The sequence below is a fragment of the Mesoplodon densirostris genome, chromosome 1, assembly GCF_025265405.1.
Source record: "Mesoplodon densirostris isolate mMesDen1 chromosome 1, mMesDen1 primary haplotype, whole genome shotgun sequence".
Classification (NCBI taxonomy): Eukaryota; Metazoa; Chordata; class Mammalia; order Artiodactyla; family Ziphiidae; genus Mesoplodon; species Mesoplodon densirostris.
The window spans coordinates 189045855-189066434 of NC_082661.1; the positions used below are offsets into that span (position 1 = coordinate 189045855).

Sequence of the window (20580 nt, forward strand, 5' to 3'; positions counted from 1 at the left end):
CTATAAGAGAATATAGTCTCCTGAAAGGTTGTGATTTGCTCTGAGTCACAAAACAAGTAAAGTCACAGAACTTACATGTTATTCCAGGTCTCCTGCGCCCCAAATTTCCATCTACTTAAAGCTGCCTCCTTGATATGGAACTTAGGGGTGTGGTGTGAGCTAAAGATGTAATAGGAACTCCCATCACAGAGACTACAGTTGATTCCAGAGAAATATTTCAAGTTAAACACTTCAAAGGAGTGAGGGTAGAGGAAAAATGCCAAGAAAACCAATGATTGATGCCAAGGAAACGTCTTCACCCGAGGAATTGGTAAAAGGAAAAAGAGCCAGTGAAGGCAAAAGGAATGGTTAAATATTTCATTCATTCATTCAGCAATTACTTACTGAAGGCTTTGTATGTGTTTTACTGTTCTACATCCCAACAGCAAGTGATGAACAAGACAGATAATGCCTGGAATTTGTATTTCTAGTGGGAAAAGAAAGAAAATAAATAAATACTAATAACAATAATAGTATCAAACACTTATATAGGACTTGCCATTTACTGTAAAGCTTTGAAAATGTAATAACTTATTAAACACTTATAACAACCCTATGAGGTATGTAACTACTTTTATAAGAGTCAGATGAGGAAACTGAGGCAGAGAGTAACTGCCCGAGGTCTTGTGGGTAGTGATAAAATAAGGTAGTAATACATAATATAATCTGGTTTTGGGGCTGATTTACCTAGGGTGGCCAGAGAGGCATCTATATGGAAGTAATATATGACCATAGATGTAGAGAGATGCGGCAAACTCGGCTATGCAAATTTGTGAAGCCAAAGTATTTTGGACCTGGAGCAGGAAATACAAGGACTCTAATGTTCAAAAGACAGTAAGATCAAGGAAGAATTCAAGATGGTGGAGGAGTAAGATGCGGAGATCACCTTCCTCCCCACAAATACATCAAAAATACATCTACATGTGGAACAACTCCTACAGAACACCTACTGAACGCTGGCAGAAGACCTCAGACCTCCCAAAAGGCAAGAAACTCCCCACGTACCTGGGTAGGGCAAAAGAGAAAAGAATAAACAGAGACAAAAAGATAGGGATAGGACCTGCACCAGTGGGAGGGAGCCGTGAGGAGGAAAGGTTTCCACACACTAGGAAGCCCCTTCGCGGGCAGAGACTGCGGGTGGCGGAGGGGGGAAGCTTCGGAGCCGTGGAGGAGAGAGCAGCAACAGGGGTGCGGAGGAGAAAGCGGAGAGATTCCCGCACAGAGGATCGGTGCCGACCAGCACTTATCAGCCCGAGAGGCTTGTCTGCTCACCCGCTGGGGCGGGCGGGCCTGGGAGCTGAGGGTCGGGCTTCGGAGGTCGGATCGCAGGGAGAGGACTAGGGCTGGTGGCGTGAACACAGACTGCAGGGGGTAGGTGCACCACGGCTGGCCGGGAGGGAGTCCGGGATAAAGTCTGGACCTGCCGAAGAGGCAAGAGACCATTGTTTTGGGGTGCGCGAGGAGAGGGGATTCAGAGCATCGCCTAAACGAGCTCCAGAGACGGGCATGAGCCGTGTCTATCAGTGCGGACCCCAGAGACAGGCATGAAACACTAAGGCTGCTGCTGCCACCACCAAGAAGCCTGTGTGCGAGCGCAGGTCACTATCCCCACCGCCCCTCCCGGGATCCTGTGTAGCCCGCCACTGCCAGGGTCCCGGGATCCAGGAACAACTTCCCCAGGAGAGCGCACGGCGCGCCTCAGGCCAGTGGAACGTCACACTGGACTCTGCCGCCGCAGGCTCCCTCGGCATCCGTACCCCTCCCTCCCCACGGCCTGAGTGAGCCAGAGTCCCCAAAGCAGCTGCTCCTTTAACCCCGTCCTGTCTGGGTGAGGAACAGACGCCCTCAGGCAACCTACACGCAGAGGCGGGTCCAAATCCAAAGCTGAACCCCGGGAGCTGTGCAAACAAAGAAGAGAAAGGGAAATCTCTCTCAGCAGCCTCAGGAGTAGAGGATTAAATCTCTACAATCAACATGATGTACCCTGCATCTGTGGAATACATGAATAGACAACGAATCATCCCAAAATTGAGGCGGTGGACTTTCAGAGCAACTATAGACTTGGGATTTGCTGTATGCAACTGACTAGTTTTCTGATTTTTATGTTTATCTTAGTATAGATTTTAGCATGTGTTATCACTGGTGGATTTGTTTATTGGCTTCGTTACTGTCTTCTTTTTTCTATTACTTGTTAATTTTTTTATTTAAATAACTTTTTAATTTAATTTAATTCTATTTATTGATTTATTTATTTTTCTTTTATTTTCTCCTTTTTCTTCTGAGCCGTGTGGCTGACAGGGTGTTGGTGCTCTGGCTGGCTGTCAGGCCTGAGCCTCTGAGGTGGGAGAGCCAAGTTCAGGACCACCAGAGACCTCCAGGCCCCACACAATGTCAATGGGTGAGAGCTCTCCCAGAGATCTCTGTCTCAACACTAAGACCCAGCTCCACTCAATGACCAACGAGCTCCACTGCCGGGCACCCCATGCCAAAAAACTGGCAAGACAGGAACACAACCTCACCCATTAGCAGAGAGGCTGCCTAAAATCATAATAAGTTCAAAGACATGCCAAAACACACCACCGGATACGGTCCTGCCCACCATAAAGGCAAGATCCAACCTCATCCACCAGAACACAGGCACTAGTCCCCTCCACCAGGAAGCCTACACAACGCACTGAACCAACCTTACCCACTGGGAGCAGACACCAAAAACAACGGGAACTATGAACCTGCAGCCTGTGAAAAGGAGACCCCAAACACAGTAAGTTAAGCAAAATGAGAAGACAGAGAAATATGCAACAGATGAAGGAGCAAAGTAAAGACTCACCAGACCAAACAAATGAAGAGGAAATAGGCAGTCTACCTAAAAAAAGAATTCAGAGTAATGATAGTAAAGATGATCCAAAATCTTGGAAATAGAATGGATTAAATACAAGAAACGTTTAACAAGGACCTTCAAGAAATAAAGTGTAAACTAACAATGATGAACAACACAATAAATGAAATTTAAAATTCTCTAGAAGGAATCAATAGCAGAATAACTGAGGCAGAAGGACGGAAATGTGACCTGGAAGATAATATACTGGAAATAACTACCACAGAGCAGAATAAAGAAAAAAGAATGAAGAGAATAAAGGACAGTCGCAGAGACCTCTGGGACACAATAAACACACCAACGTTCGAATTGTAGGGGTCGCAGAAGATGAGGAGAAAAAGAAAAGGACTGAGAAAATACTTGAAGAGATTATAGTAGAAAACTTCCCTAATATGGGAAAGGAAATAGTCAATCAAGTCCAGGAAGCACAAAGAGTCCCATACAGGATAAATCCGAGGAGAAACACGCCAAGACACATATTAATCAAACTATCAAAAATTAAACACAAAGAAAAACTACTAAAAACAGCAAGGGAAAAACAACAAATAATTTAAAAGGGAATCCTCATAAGGTTAACAGCTGATCTTTCAGCAGAAACTCTGCAAGCCAGAAGGGAGTGGCAGGACATATTTAGAGTGATGAAAAGGAAAAACCTACAACCAACTTTTCTCTACCAGCAAGGATCTCATTCAGATTCTAGGGAGAAATTAAAACCTTTACAGAAAAGCAAAAGCTAAGAGAATTCAGCACCACCAAACCAGCTTTATGACAAATGCTAAAGAAACTTCTTCTCTAGGCAGGAACCATAAGACAAGGGAAAGACCTACAATAATAACCCAAAACAATTAAGAAAATGGTAATAGGAGCATACATACCAACAACTACCTTAAATATAAATGGATTAAATGCTCCAACCAAAAAACATAGACTGGCTGAATGGATACAAAAACAAGACCCATATATATGCTGTCTACAAGAGATCCACTTCAGACCTAGGGACACATATAGACTGAAAGTGAGAGGATGGAAATAGATATTCCATGCAAATGGAAATCAAAAGAAAGCTGGAGTAGCAATTCTCATATCAGACAAACTAGACTTTAAATAAAGACCATTACAAGAGACAAGGAAGGATACTACATAATGATCAAGGGATCAATCCAAGAAGAAGATATAACAACTGTAAATATTTATGCACCCAACATAGGAGCACCTCAATACATAAGGCAAATGCTAACAGCCATGAAAGGGGAAATCAACAGTAACACAATCATAGTAGGGGACTTTAACACTCCACTTTTACCAATGGACAGCTCATCCAAAATGAAAATAAATAAGGAAACACAAGCTTAGTGTTTATTTGGACCTAGCAAAGTATGCCAAGGCTAAGGAGGCTTCAATCATCAGAAATCAGTGCCTTTCTCTACTAAAGTAAAAAAGAGAAATCAAATTAAAAAGTATTTGAGGGCTTCCCTGGTGGCTCAGTGGTTGAGAGTACGCCTGCCGATGCAGGGGACACGGGTTCGTGCCCCAGTCCGGGAAGATCCCACATGCCTCAGAGTGGCTGGGCCTGTGAGCCATGGCCACTGAGCCTGCACGTCTGGAGCCTGTGTTCCACAACGGGAGAGGCCACAACAGCAAGAGGCCCACGTACCACAAAATAAATAAATAAAACCATTAAAAAAAAAAAGACCTGTATGCAGAAAACTATACGACACTGATGAAAGAACTAAAGACAATACAAACAAGATGGAGAGATATACCATGTTCTTGGATTGGAAGAATAAACATTGTGAAAATTACTATACTACCTAAAACAATGTATAGATTCAATGCAATCCCTATCAAACTACCACTGGCATTTTTCACAGAACTAGAACAAAAAATTTCACAATTTGTATGGAAACACAAAAAATCCCAAATAGCCAAAGTAATCTTGAGAAAGAAAAACAGAGCTGGAGGAATCAGGCTCCCTGACTTCAGACTATACTACAAAACTACAGCAATGAAGACAGTATTGTACTGGCACAAAAACAGAAATATAGATCAATGGAACAGGATAGAAAGCCCAGAGATAAACCCATGCACATATGGTCAACTTTACTTTGATAAAAGAGGCAAGAATATACAATGGAGGAAAGACAGCCTCTTCAATAAGTGGTGTTGGGAAAATTGGACAGCTACATGTAAAAGAATGAAATTAGAACACTCTCTAACACCATACACAAAAATAAACTCAATATAGATTATAGATGTAAATGTAAGGCCAGACACTATAAAACTCTTAGAGGAAAACATAGGCAGAACACTTCATGACATAAATCACAGCAAGATCCTTTTTGACCCATCTCATAGAGAAATGGAAATTAAAACAAAAATAAACAAATAGGATGAAATGAAACTTAAAATCCTTTGCTCCACAAAGGAAACCATAAACAAAACATAAAGATAATCCTCAGACTGTGAGAAAATATTTGCAAATGAAGCCACTGACAAAGGATTAATCTCCAAAATGTACAAACAGCTCATGCAGCTCAGTATTCAAAAAACAAACAACCCAATCCAAAGGGCAGAAAACCTACATAGATATTTCTCCAAAGAAGATACACAGATTGCCAAGAAACACATGAAAAGATGCTCAACATCATTAATCATTAGAGAAATGCAAGTCAAAAGTACAATGAGGTATCTCCTCACACCAGTCAGAATGGCCATCCTCAAAAAATCTACAAATTATAAATACTGGAGAGTGTGTGGAGAAAAGGGAACTGTTGGTGGGAATGTAAATTGATATAGCCACTATGGAGAACAGTATGCAGGTTCCTTAAAAAACTAAAAATAGAACTACCATACAACCCAGCGATCCTACTATTGGGCATATACCCTGAGAAAACCATCATTCAAAGAGTCATGTACCACTATGTTCTTTGCAACACTACTTACAAGAGACAGAACATGGAAACAACCTAAGTGTCCATCGACAGATGAATGCATAAAAAGATGTGGCACATATATACAATGGAATATTACTCAGCCATAAAAAGAAAGGAAATTGAGATATTTGTAGTGAGGTGGATGGACCTAGAGTCTGTCATACAGAGTGAAGTCAGTCAGAAAGAGAAAAACAAATACCGTATGCTAACACATATATATGGAATCTAAAAAAAAAAGAAATGGTTCTGATGAACCTCGGAGCAGGACAAGAATAAAGACGCAGATGTAGATATGGATTTGAGTACACGGGTAAGGGGGTTTGTAAGCTCTGACAAAGTAAGGGAATGGCACTGACATATATACACCACCAAATGTAAAATAGAAAGCTAGTGGGAAGCAACTGCATAGCACAGGGAGATCAGCTTTGTGCTTTGTGACCACCTAAAGGGGTGGGATAGGGAGGGTGGGAGGGAGACATAAGAGGGAGGGCATATGGGGATATATGTATACGTATAGCTGATTCACTTTGTTATACAGCAGAAACTAACACAACATTTTAAAGCAATTATACTCCAATAAAAATGTTTTTAAAAAAAGAGAAAAGAGACCCCAGAGAGCTCCCTAGTCCCTTCCAACATGAGAGGACACAGTGAGAAATTGGCAATCTACAACCCAGAAAATGACCTTCATCAGAACCTGACCATGCTGGCACCTTGGTCTTGGACTTCCAGCTTCCAGAACTGTAAGAAATAAATTTCTGTTGTTTGTAAGCTAAAAAAAAAAAAAAAACAAAGAATAAGTCTGTAAGATCAGTATGTCTGGAGCATGCTCAGTGCAATATCAAGAGAAGTCAGAGAAGTAGGTGAGGGCATAAAATTTAGGAGGTTTCAGCTTTGGTAAGGTATTTGCCTTTTGTTAAAAATGTAACAACTCATGAAATGTTTGGGAATAGGATGATGATACAATTTGTATTTCAGAATGTCATTTGCAGTTACATAAATGGACCTAGATATTATCATACTAAGCGAAGTAAGTCAGAAAGAGAAAGACAAATACCTTATGATATCACTTACATGTGGAATCTAAAATATGACACAAATGAACTTATCTATGAAACAGAAACAGACCTGAAAACATAGAGAACAGACTTGTGGTTGCCAAGCGGCAGGGGAGGGTTGGATTGGGAGTTCGGGATGAGCAGATGGAAACTATTATACATGGAATGGATAAAAAAGGTCCTATTGTATAGCACAGGGAACTATGCTCAATATCCTGTAATAATCCATAATGGAAAAGAATATGAATATATATATTCATATTCTGAATCACTTTGGTGTACACCAGCAACTAAACTAACATGACATTGTAAATCAAGTATACTTCAATTAAAAAAATATGTACTCCAAAAAGACCAGTCTATCTGCTCTGGGGAAAATAGACTAAAGAGGGGCAAAACAAGCCTGGAAGACAAGGTAGGGTGTTATTTTATTCACCCACTTAAATTATAACATGGCTAGGACAAAGATAATAGTAGTGAGGGTCATGAGAAGTGGTTGAACTTGGGCTGTGTTTAGAATGAACCTCGTAACAACAGGACTTGATGATGGCTATAACCAGGAGAGCAGGTGTGGGAGCACAGTGGCATGAAAATCAGGAGAAAAAAATCTAAGGGCTTCCCTGGTGGCTCAGTGGTTGAGAGTCCACCTGCCGATGCAGGGGACATGAGTTAGTGCCCCGGTCCGGGAAGATCCCACATGCCGTGGAGCGGCTGGGCCCGTGATCCATGGCCGCTGACCCTGTGTGTCTGGAGCTTATGCTCCACAACGGGAGCGGCCACAACAGTGAGAGGCCCGCGTACCGCAAAAAAAAAAAAAAAAAATCTAAGATTTGCGGCAATAGCCAACACTGTCCAGTACACAAGAAACCCAGAAGAAAAAAAAAACTTAAGAGTAAAAATGTCACTGGTTTTGACTTCTGAATGTCATGCATTTGAAAGAATGTTTTTAGTAGTTGTTGAAGTGGATGATGAAGTTAGATTGCTCTAGATTAAAGGAGTTGGTGTTGGCTGCTGGTAGAAAATGCTTATCCAGAATCTTGACTGTGAAAGAGAATGGAAATGGCAAGCTCTCAACTGTTCAATAATTGTATAGTTTTTTGATTTACCAGACCCTATGCTTTTCTCTTTGGCCTTTTCTGTGTTCATTAGAATCAGTAGTTAAAGAAAGTTGACATCAGAGAGGAGGTTAACATTATTGGTTAAAATGCAAGTTAGGGCTAACCAATGGATTTTAGTACTTCCAGTCAACTCTGGCATTTATACCACAGGTAACTGAGAGTTGGCTCTCATCCCAGGTTTCAGGAAAGGGACCAATGCATATGAGTCATATGCTTACATAAGATGAAGTCTAGATTACAGTTGGAGAATTTGGCTGGGGATATATAAATAAGCCCCTATAACTGGGTAGGGCCTCTTTATAAAACATGGGCTGGACTACAGAACAGAAAGTTGAACTGAAGAACATACACAGCAGCTATATTGAGAATTTATTCCCCTCCAATGTATGTGATGGCTCCTGATCTGTTGGTCATGTCATATAATTTAGAAATCATGAGGAGAAGATTTCAGGTTAGTGGATACAATCATAGTTGACTTCTCAGAGGTAACAATCTGCTCTCCTTTACATGACTAGACTGGGAATCCTAGTGAGGTCTGGTAGTTGAAATAAAGTGCCACATTATAGCATTGTTTCTGCTTTTTAAAATTTGTGTTTCAGAATCTCCTACAGTCCATAGCCTCCACTGTATTATTCCACAGCTTGGGACCCAATCTTCAGTAGTTTTTATGCTTAATATATATTTGCTTTCCAGCCATTTTTCATTCTGTGATACTTAGTAGAAGAGTTCAATATTTATTACTAAAATGATAATGTAAGTAATGATTTGTCATTAGGATCAATCTAGACTGTAAAAAAGTCCCAAACCAAGACTGTACAGACAGTGTCTGCCTCTTTAGGCATACACACACACACACACACACACACACACACACACACACACACACAAAATACAGTTTGTTTTTAGCAATCTGCATATAAAACTACAAATAAATGCATCCAGAGTTGAATGACAAAGAAAAGAGTTTTAAAAATCACAGAAATAGGTTCTGAATCTAGGCCTATACTATTGGAACTTTAGGTCTTAAAAAACATGTAAGAAACCAACCTTGGAAATCAAATCACAAGAGAATGGAATTCCTTGGAAAGTCCTTGACATTGAGAAAATGCAAATTTAGCATACAATAAAAAAGTGCATTTTTCACAGATTTTAATAAATTTGTATTTTCTTTTCAGAATGGGCAGCATTAGTTTCAGGCTTGATACTTCATCAGGAAACAAATCCAAAAGGCCATGGCCCTTAGAGCAGCCACAGATCTGTTTACTACAATGATAGAAGGATTTTCTGGTATTGGGTCACAAACTGGTCCCCATACAGGGAGGGCAAGGAGATACCAAAGAAGGGGGCAGAACACTCCAGATTGTTAGGTGGCAGATTGAATAAGAAAGGAACTTATATATGAGGGCTTGGGCAGTGGCAAGATGGGTAAATCTCCAACACCACCTGCCAGATTCTTAAAACTTTATATAGAGGGGTTCAGTCACATATACTTTCCAGATGGTCTCAATGACACGTTATTTTCTCAAGGCTGCATCCTTGAAAATGGCTCCCACTGTGGGAACAGTGGACAGAATATACGTTCCAAGGACAGGGGATGGGATTAGGAAACTCTAATTGACCTGGTCCAGCTCTAGGGTCAACTGGTGATCATGTCCTTTAGCTGACCTCTTCCAACACCTGCATGTTTCAATATATTCCACTAAAGGAAGAGTTTAGGGGTCATGCTCTAAATGTCACTCACCGACTTCAGCTGCAAGATCTTGTGTCATTGGAAAAAGTTATAGTATGTAACAGGTGTGTGTATAACAAGAACAGAAATTTCATTAAAATTTATGGTTACTTGGAGCCCGAACCCGAGCCGGGGCCGCCCGGGTGGCGCGGTGGCGGCGGCAGCGGCTGCGGCTGCAGCAGCTGCGACGGCTGCGGGGGCTGCTCCGGGGACTGCGGGGGCGGCCGAGGACCGGCAGCCGGCGGCGGGGCCGAATGGCTCTGTGCGGGCAAGCGGCAGGCGCCGCGTCGCTGCCCAGCGAGCTAATCGTGCACATCTTCTCCTTCCTGTCCGCGTCCGACCGGCTACGGGCCTCGGCCTCCTGTTCGCACTGGCGCGAGTGCCTCTTCTACCCGGCTCTCTGGCCCCAGCTCCGCATCTGCCTCCGCGTCTCGCCCTCGGAGCAGCCACGGCTCGAATTCCTCATGCGCAAGTGCGGCTGGTTCGTGCGAGAGCTGCGCGTTGAATTCGCCGCGGAGAATTACCTGAGCGGCGGAGGCGGCCCGGGCGATGGAGGCCGCGTCGACACCAGGACTGGCGGGGAAGAAATCGAAGCCCTGCAGCTCTCAACCCGTTGGCTGGAAGTGCTCCGCACCTACTTAGAGCTAGTGCTGTGTGTGCTGGTCAGCATCCGGAACAACAGGAACCTCCAGAAGTTTAGCCTTTTTGGAGACATAAGCGTTCTACAGCAGCAAGGAAGTTTGTCAAATACATACCTCAGCAAGGTGGACCCTGATGGCAAAAAAATTAAACAAATTCAGCAGCTGTTTGAAGAAATACTTAGTAATAGTAGGCAACTGAAGTGGCTGTCTTGTGGGTTTATGCTGGAAATAGTAACCCCAACATCACTGTCATCTCTCTCAAACTCTATTGCCAACACCATGGAGCACCTGAGTTTACTGGACAACAATATTCCTGGTAACAGCACCCTTATCACCGCAGTAGAACTGGAGCAATTCGTGAATCTATGCTCACTTGCCCTGGATTTCTGTGACTTTACAGCTGAGATGGCAAGAGTCTTAACCGATAACAACCATGTGCCTTTGCAGCGACTTTCTCTCCTGGTCCACAATGTTTCCGTGATGCACAAGTCTCTGGACAACATGCCAAATGATGAGCACTGGAAAGCCTTGTCAAGAAAGAGCACCAACCTCCGGGTCTATATAATGGCTTTTGATATCAAGAGTGAAGATATGTTAAAGATTCTGAAACCCAGTATACCACTAGAGAGGATTCATTTTGACAGCTACATCACTTGTGTTTCAGGAGCTATTGTTGATCTTATATCTAGGCAGTATGACAAGTTCCTCACTCATTTTATATTAATGAATGATGTGATTGACACGTCTGGTTTTCCAGATCTTAGTGACAACCGAAATGAAGATCCGTTGGTTTTATTAGCATGGAGGTGCACAAAACTCTCTCTTCTGGCAATTCATGGTTACACAGTGTGGGCACACAACCTCATTGCCATTGCTCGTCTTCGTGGCTCTGATCTAAAAGTACTTGAAGTCACTGAAGAAAGCATTGATTTTGACCAAGGTGAACTGGCCGACCAGGATGTGGATCCAGTACATAACCTTATTGAGCAGGTATCCCTGGGCCTAGGTCAACCTTGGCACGCGATCATGGACATCGAATCACTCAGTGTCTTCACTGAACCAAATCGTCATTTTTACAGAGAGATGCAAAGCTTCAGCGAAGACATTTAGCTTTTTTTAAATGTACAATTCCTGTGGTTACATATGCAAGTAGGGTCCTATTATGTTTTTTTTTCCAGTAGTGTGAATTAATCCCTTTGTGCTGTGTTTAATCAGTATTAGCTTTATAGAAATATATATGTATATTCTACTTCTTGATCAAAGAACGTAGTCAGGTATTGGTTTAGAAGTTCAAAGTGACAATGTATAGGGCTTTCACGGTTAATGGACTTGTTACCAAACCTTAAGAATATACAACCGAAGGTTGTCTGAGGTTGCTGGCTAACTTTATTTTTTCACTGAGTTACTCTGCCTTTTGATGTTTTTATTCTTTGTGTGTCAGAGCTCAGGAGCCAAAATATTTTTATACATATATAGATATATATCCATAGCCTGGTGGATTTGTATGCAATGCACTGCATTCATTCATTGTGTGATAGCATTTCATTAATATTTCTTTGAAATGGAAGGAGGGAGGATAATACAATCCTAAATGAGTTATCTTTAACAGAAAAGCCAAGACTTTAACTTTCATTACATATATAATAGTTGATATCACCAATTACCATTCTCAATTTTGTATAGTACTAGGTTAGAACATTGCTTAATCCTTTTTTAAATGAATTTACATCAACACAAATACTCAAATTATTGGTTTTTAAACTATGTCTGACATAATTTAATTCATCAATTATATCATACATTCAAATTAGCTTTTTAGCCAAGATTTCAAATAGTGGAGGAAGAAAGAAACAATATTCCAGGGTAAAACCTCCAAAATGAATATCAAAACACAGAGTTTTGTAAACACACATGCTTGCAAACAAACATTAGTCGTGAAATCCCTAGCAACAAGTCACTGGATTTTTCTCTGTCAGCGCGCGTGTCAGCTGCCAAAGAATAGATTTAACTGAAGAAGTGCCCACATGCTGGCAGGGGCTGGCCCACTGTGGCCAGCCAGATACTGCTAGATTGTAATATTTAAGGTCGAATTTCGACCTGTGGTACACAGCTGTGCTGTGGCTCAGTCAGCAACCTCAGAACTCTGAAAAACAAACAAACAAACAAAAAAAACAAAAAAAAAAGAAAAAAAAACCATGCACCTGTTTCACTGTGAATAGTGAATGTAAAGGAAAGAAAGGAAAAACTGAAAGCTTGTTCTATCACAGGTATGAGCTGCTATGATACATGAAGAACATTCCATGAAGTATGTTTTAAAACCTTGTTATATCTGAGAGGCTTTAAAAGCCGACTTAACTGTTTCAGGGCAACCGCGGTACAGACATGGTCTCTGTGAGACTTCCACCTGACCCCAGTTTTAAGTGGTACGAATGTTGTGCATTTAATGTTAAAGGACAGTCTGCAATAATAAAGTAAGTAGCCAACGTGGGTGCCCAGCAGTGCTGAGACCTGGCTGCTCTAGTGTAAGCTTTGGAAACACAATTTATGCAACAAATGTCCAGATATGATTCTATTTATGGAAAAAGTTTATATGTATTTTACAAATGGTTTTACCATCTTATATTAAAATGACCTTTTGACAGGTGTGCACTGTTTTGTCTCCAGTGAGCACATACCATGCGGATTTTATATGTACATCAGTAGTGTGAATCCACTGGCACAGTGTGTGTAAATGCCAGATGTGGTGAGATTTTATCTTATAAATGTGATCAGATAAAATAACTCCTGACAGAAACTGTAAGGAAACCAGCTGAATGTTTGACCTGATGACTGATGTTGTTGTATGGTTTATGTTAAATGTATATTCTTTTAATCAATGAATAAAGCATTAAAAAGTGAAAAAAAAAATTTATGGTTACTTATGCCTCTTTTAAAAATATGTGCTCTATATTTGCAATAAATTATTTGTTTATATAACTAGTTTTTAATTACAAAATAATGTTTGTTTTTAGCAAAATTTTAAAATACTATTAAGTAGAAATAGGTTTAAAGTTACCCCTTTTCCCTATTTCTTAAATTACCACATCTTGATTTATAGTTTTGCAGTCTTCTATGTGAATGAGATTGGGAGTATATTTATATGTGCAGGAATGGAGTAATTCTGTGTGTACCATTTTGCTTCTTGTTTTTAACACTTAACAATGGTACTTTCACATGCCATTAAATATTATTCGATACCATTTTAATGACTGTGTAATCTCGAAGCAAAGCTATATTACTGGATGTGTAAATTGTTTCTAATTTTCCAAATTTGTACAAATTTTGATGAATATACCTGTAACACAACCATTGTTTCCTAGAATAAACACAGGAAAGTAAAATTACTCGAACAAAGTTAAGGATATATAAAATTATACTTTTGATACAACTTGCAGCAATCATTCTCTAAGTTCCAGATGATAAAATAAACGATACATTTTAATACCAATAAAATACTCTGGCAAATTAGTTGATCATGAGTTACCTATGAGTTTGTCATCCCATTCCTCCATCATTCCTTCCTTCTCTCTCTGCACAATTTGGGAAAAGTTCCGGATATCTGGAACTCTGCTTCTAAATACATCAGTATTTATTTCCTAAGAATATGGATACTGTCTTACAGAACCACAACAGGTTATTAAAATCAAGAAATTTAACATTGATATACTACTGTCTGATATTCATTCATATCTAAATTTCATCAACTGTCCTAATATGTCCCCATGTTATCTCTCTTTTTTTTTTTTTTTTGGTTGAGAATTCAATCCAGGATCACACTGTGCACTTAGTTGTCAACTTTATTTAATTTGCTTTAATCTGGAACAGTTCCTCAGCATCTTGATCTCCTAAACCATAAATGTTCTTCCCAGAATTAATATCAACCCTTTAAATTAAGACAAATGACTCGCTTTAAAAGACCAGTGTCATAGAGGAGGGATAATTCATTAATTCATTAGCACTTTTAACTACATTAGAATATTTTCATGTGTCATCTTAGCAGTAAAGTGTGCCCCACCAGGAGAGGGATTTTAATAAGAGGAGAGTGAAGGAAAATTGCAGAATATGGAAAGTTATTAAAGATGATGATCCTGGCTAAAAAGTTAGAGTGGTTTTGTGAGAATTGAGACAACAGAAGGAAGGTTTTGAAGGCTGGAATTGTGATGATATATAGAGAAAGGGATGTTACACAGAGATATGGAGGACATCAACACATAGTTTCAGTCTTTTTACCAATTTTCCCAAAGATAAGAAAATTCTGTAACTAATGCAATGGAGTTTATAAAGTAAGCTAACTATATCATTCTCTTCTATCTGTAATTCACCTTTCTCCTCCTGGTAACTAATAATACTTTCTCAAAGAGCAACAATATGATATAGGACTGATTATTTGTTTGTTTACTTTTTTTTTTTTTTGCGGTATGCAGGCCTCTCACTGTTGTGGCCTCTCCCTCTGCGGAGCACAGGCTCAGCGGCCATGGCTCACGGGCCCAGCCGCTCCACGGCACGTGGGATCCTCCCAGACTGGGGCACGAACCCGTGTCCCCTACATCAGCAGGCGGACTCTCAACCACTGCGCCACCAGGGAAACCCTATTTGTTTGCTTTTTAAGTCAGTTCTCATGTACATTGGTTAAATGGGGGGAATTCCCACTTGGTCAATTAAATCCATAAATATCTCATTGAACTAGTTAGGACTAACATTATTCAGTATAGTAAAATTCACAGCATAAGCAACTAATAAGAATTGTAGCAGTTTTATGGGTACAAGTCCTTTCTGAGGTTAAATTCATTTCACCATAACTTTGCTAAATAACTCTCATTTGCTCTGTCCATGCTCACCTGTGAATGTCCCCTGGGAACATGCATGCAGTCAGAAAAAGCCATGTTTTTCTTAGTCTGCTGGGAGAATGCACTTCTTCTAAGGAGGAACTTTATATAGGGTTTGGATCTGTGCTGGATGCTTTTGGGGAAAATATGAGGAAGCCAAGGTTTTTTCTCGATTGGGCGCCGTCAGAAAGCTTGGGTAATTCAATTTAGGTACCTTAAATGTTTTTATTTAAGAGGCAGGAGGAAGTATGCGAGGCTAGATTTGCCAGTGTTTAGAAAATAATAGCCACTCAGGTTAGTGGGGATAGAAGGGCATTTGAATATTTTTGTGATTGCTTTGCACCCTGTCTCTGTTCACACACAGTTGGGATGTGGTCTTACTTTTGCTATGTCTCACCATAGTCACGGTGTAGCCCTATCTGACTCTTGATATTTGGTGGATGTAGTTTATATTTAGTGGAGGAAACCATGGCTTAGCTGTGAGATACAAGTTGCCAGGGCCTTTTCTTTTCTTTTATATTTTATTTTATTTTATTTTATTTTATTCTTACTCTTTTCTCAGCTCATTTATTCCTACATTCAACAAATATGTATGAGTTGCGAGATGTGCCTGGCACTGTGCAAGGTACAAGGTATGTATGGATGGGAAAAGAAGACAATCAGGTGGAACTCAGGTAACAATAAAGTGCTCAAGGGTATGGCTTTGAGTTAAAGTTCCAGGTTTAAATCCTGGCTTTATCGCTTACTGTCTCCTTGGGTAAGTTATTCAATATCACTAATTCTCAGTTACCTCATCTGTAAATAGGAGTAATAATAGCTCTGTAAGGAAGTTGTTATTGATATTAAATAAATGTTATCATCATCATCATCATTAAGGAAGACAGATATTAAGTAAAAAATCATAAAGTCATTAAGCGCTACAGAAGAGGAACCAGAGATGCTATGACGGTATATACCAGAAGGACCTCAACTCTGGGAAATCGGGGAAGTGCCCCTGAGGAGGAAATGCTTAAATGGAGCTCTGAGCACATTTTAGTTAAGTGGAAGGAGTGAGGAGAAGGGTTTCCTATCCAAATAGAAGCAGGAATTTGAGCAATGACTGAGATGGAAGAGAAGTGTCACATTTGAAGCCCTGGAAGAATGTCTATGTGGTCAGTTTAGCAGAAAGGAGGTGGGGAGTGGGAGATGAGACTGTGAAGAGGGCAGTTAGGTAGGGCCTTAAGGCCATGTTAAAGATTTGGGATTGTTCTAGGAGCAATTACACACTGCCACCAACTGTGTCCTGCCTCACCTTTTACAGGAACTGCTGTTAACAGCTACAATAAGGAACTTGAGTTTTCATTTCTTTATTCCCCTCTCTGGCCCCCAGACATGCTCCAAATGAAGGGCTTTGGATTGTCAGCTCAGACAACTAGCAAAGCCCTACTTATGCCCACCTCTGGGAAGAAAAAAAAAAGATCTATTTAAAAAGAGAAATATCAATGGGCAAGTTAGCTTCTATAAGTTTCTGATAGTAGAATATATGACACATGCTTTTTTTAAATCCCTTTATCCAAGTATGTTTGACATTACATGTTGCATTTGAGAGTCCAGTATTTCACAGATTTTCTTTTTTCCTATGTCTGTAATTTTTTTTTCAATGCCTATAATTCACTTAGCTGCCAAGTCATTTAATTGTTATGGAATCACTTGAGTACAAACAAATAGTCTAAAATATAGATGTAGATTTTTTCAAATTATATATTTATATCTATAAAAATTAACATGATGAAAAATTTAAAGACATAAATATTAGTTATTTCTAATAATTTTTGTTTTCTTCACTTTAAAATTAGTATAATTATCTCCCCTAACATCTAGGACTGTGATGTGAATTACATGGGATAACATATCCAATGGGTATAGAGTATGTGATTGTTACCTTCCCTTGTACTGAAAGAAGGACTCTCTTCAGCAGAAGCAGAGGATAACCAGGAGAGCTGACCCACTAAGTCTGTCTTTCATTTTCCCCAGTCTGATTTGGAAAGTGTCACTGCCAGGGTAACAGTGGAGTTGACTTGAGGCCATGATCAGTTAGAGGATGTGTAATAGAGTTGAACAAAATCATCAGTGATTTCAGTGCTGTCTTGCATTCCCTTTATCATCAAAATTGCTTTCACTGAAGATCTTTGCAGTCACAAATCCACAATAACTTGTCAGACTTTGTCCAGGTGGAGTGGAACTTAAAAAAGGAAAAAAAATCGAGCAAAATAAACTACCCTAGGCTACAATCCATATGATTCATTTGAACGGAAATGTGAAATTATTTGAAGACATAAGGAAAACTTTATATTAAGTGATCTAAATAAAATGAATTAAATGTTGAGAGATGAGTCAGTTCTTTTATCCAGAAGTGCTAGAATTACTGCTGACATCATTTAGAATCATTAGTTTTCCTGTAATTATTCCACCTTTTCCTTCACCTTGTATTCACCCCTCTGTTCTTCTATAATTTAAATCACATAGACTCTCTCAAGATTGTAAAAGCAGCATGCTATTACTTAAATTTTGAAATTAAGGTTGATAATTTTGCCTTTGATGGAAGCTATCTGAGTTTTTCAATAAACTTTCAATTCTGTAATACTTTCTTTTTATAAACAGTTGATATAATGCATCAGAAGGAGACACATATCAATGGTTCTGAGAAACTGGTTAATTCAAGAAATTTCCAAACTGTGTCATGGATTATACAATAGAAGTATTTACAAACTAAGGATAGTTGAAATAACACAATGTTTTGTTTTATCCATGTAAGATGTTCAAGGGGTAAACACATTTCCTTCCCACATGGTAGTTTGTATAGGTGGTGACATCTGTGTTGAAATGATCACACAGGCTTGCACGCTATTCATGCCCAGGCTTTTTCCATCAAAGAGAAATGACTAAGAGTGACCACACCAGCTCACAGGCCAAGAATTCCAGGGCAGTCTTCTTGCCTGCCCAGACCCAACCTGGCATAGGTTCAGGGATAGAAACCCTTTCTGATCATCCTCATAATCACTTATGAGTGGGAAAAATTAGTTAAACAGGGTAGTCCTTTAAACTGGATATTACTTCATTATTACAGATGATCAGTGACAAAAACATATTTTTCCCCACAATTAGATATAATTTTTTGTTATTCCCTAACTCTGTGTTTATCAACCCTGGTTGCACAGTACTAAAGAATTTAAGAGATTAAAAAAAAAATCTATGCCTAGGTCCTACTCCAGACAAATTAATCAGAATATCGTGTTTTTAAGGCTTGGTTCTTAGAAGCTGCTTGTGATGCTTGCTTACATGCAGAAATGATTAAAAATAATGGTTTCAACCAATGGGATCAGTTGACATCCTACCTGTAGAGATTCAGACTTAATTGGTCTGGGCTGTGCCTGAGCATTGGAAGTTTTGAGAATTCCTAAGGTGATTCTTTTTTTTTTTTTTTTTTTTTTTTTTTTGCGGCACACGGGCCTCTCACTGTTGCAGCCTCTTCCGTTGTGGAGCACAGGCTCCAGACACGCAGGCTCAGTGGCCATGGCTCACGTTCTGCAGCCGTGGGATCTTCCGGGGCCCAGCCGTTCTGCAGCATGTGGGATCTTCCCAGACCGGGGCATGAACCCGCGTCCCCTGTATCGGCAGGCGGACTCTCAACCACTGCACCACCAGGGAAGCCCCCTAAGGTGATTCTAATGGGCAACCGGGACAAGATGATGATCTTATAAAATGCCTGCATCTTTTGTTTAGAGATGTGTAGAAATCCGCAAAGAAGAAGACTTCTAAAGCAGTGGCACCAACATTGGATCTCTTCAGAGACAAAAGACATTTATAATTATAATAATTTTTCACATTTATTTAGCACACAGTACATTTCAGAGTGTTTCCCAAAGCATTAGATCATATTAAATTGCTATGGAAATATTTTGCAAATAACTTAAAAATATAAAACTAATACCTGTCTAATATTGCCTATCTACTTGGTATTATCAGTTATTTTAACTCATACTTAGCTCCTCTGATAAACTAAAAATTCCTTGAGGTTCACTTTGTATCTTATTTATCTTTGTATTCCACACAAGTGTTCAATAAATATTTATACTTGGTAAGTGTTCAGTAAATTTACCTTGAACAAATGATTGGATAATTCCATTTGCTTAGATGAATACTAATAGGTACTCCATGCTCGCCTCTACCTAGGCCTTCCAGATACAGTGAAATTTATGCTCACAGCTCCTGTTTTCATGGTGCTTACATTCCAGGGAATGAATGAAATCTTAAGATTTCAACTTCCAGAACTACTCCATAAGCCTGGCATCAGTACTGACATGCCACAGCAGAGTTCCAGACTGGCACAAGCCAAAAACTCAGGAGACACATGCCTTTTCCTTTGCTAACAGTTAAGAATCAGCCTGTCTGGAATCGTTGCAATTGTTCCATCATTTTAATTGAACAACTTCCTATTACTTTGAGCTTCCTCACACAGGGATCTTGAAAAGCACAACCAAAGGAGGATATTGGCAATGTTTAGAACAGAAACCTGAAAGCTTAACACATGATGCAGATGCCTCAGGTTACCGAGTAATCTGCGTTTAATTTCCCCATTGGAAGGACTGTACCTGAGGTTTCTCTTTGAACTGGTGATTTACACCTGCAATGTATAAAATGGATATATGTGCTAAGGAGAAGTCTTGGCATGGAGAGAACATTTAATATCCAATTAAAAATTATAAATATACATGTGTAATGATCCCATTGACAATACTGAAGAGAATAAGTGTGGCTTTTCCTTGGGAAATTGAAGAAGTGACTAAGAGCCTCCAAAAGCCTGCTGATAATATAAACATTCCCTCTCCCAAATGACTCCAGAGTCAGATGCTAGTTTATCATCCTTTTAAGCAAAGACTAAGTTCTATACTCCCCTTTCAAGGGAAATGGGGCATCATCATCATCACGGGATGGGGACTATAACATGATCTGAAAACAGGAGACAGTCTCATTGGCCCTTCTGATTCCAAAACTGCCCCTGAGAAGGAAGAGGAGTAGAACTTTACTCCTGATTCACCGGCACCTTGACTCTGGGGTGGGCTAGATGAGGTTTGGCCTCAAATAAATTTGCCTTTAGCTATTAAAATTCTGCTTTGGATTTTAGAATTCAGGCTTGTTGGACTCATAATTAAATATATTTTAAGAGTACTGGCATGCCTAATGGAGCAATGGCAGTAATTCTGTTAAAAAAAAAAAAACCCAAAACCAAAAACCCTGGGCTTAACTTGGAGACAAGATAATATTTCAGGCAAACAACTGACT

The 20580-nt window shown here is 39.8% G+C and overlaps 1 protein-coding gene across 1 annotated transcript; it reads left to right on the forward strand.

Moving 5' to 3' along the window:
* Positions 1–256: 256 nt before the first annotated feature.
* Positions 257–12089, forward strand: LOC132488851 (F-box only protein 33-like). Its single transcript, XM_060097573.1, has 2 exons — positions 257–335; positions 9870–12089. The coding sequence occupies exons 1-2, from the start codon at positions 257–259 to the stop codon at positions 11501–11503; spliced, it is 1713 nt and encodes a 570-aa protein (XP_059953556.1). The 3' UTR covers positions 11504–12089.
* The last annotated feature ends 8491 nt before the right edge of the window (positions 12090–20580 follow it).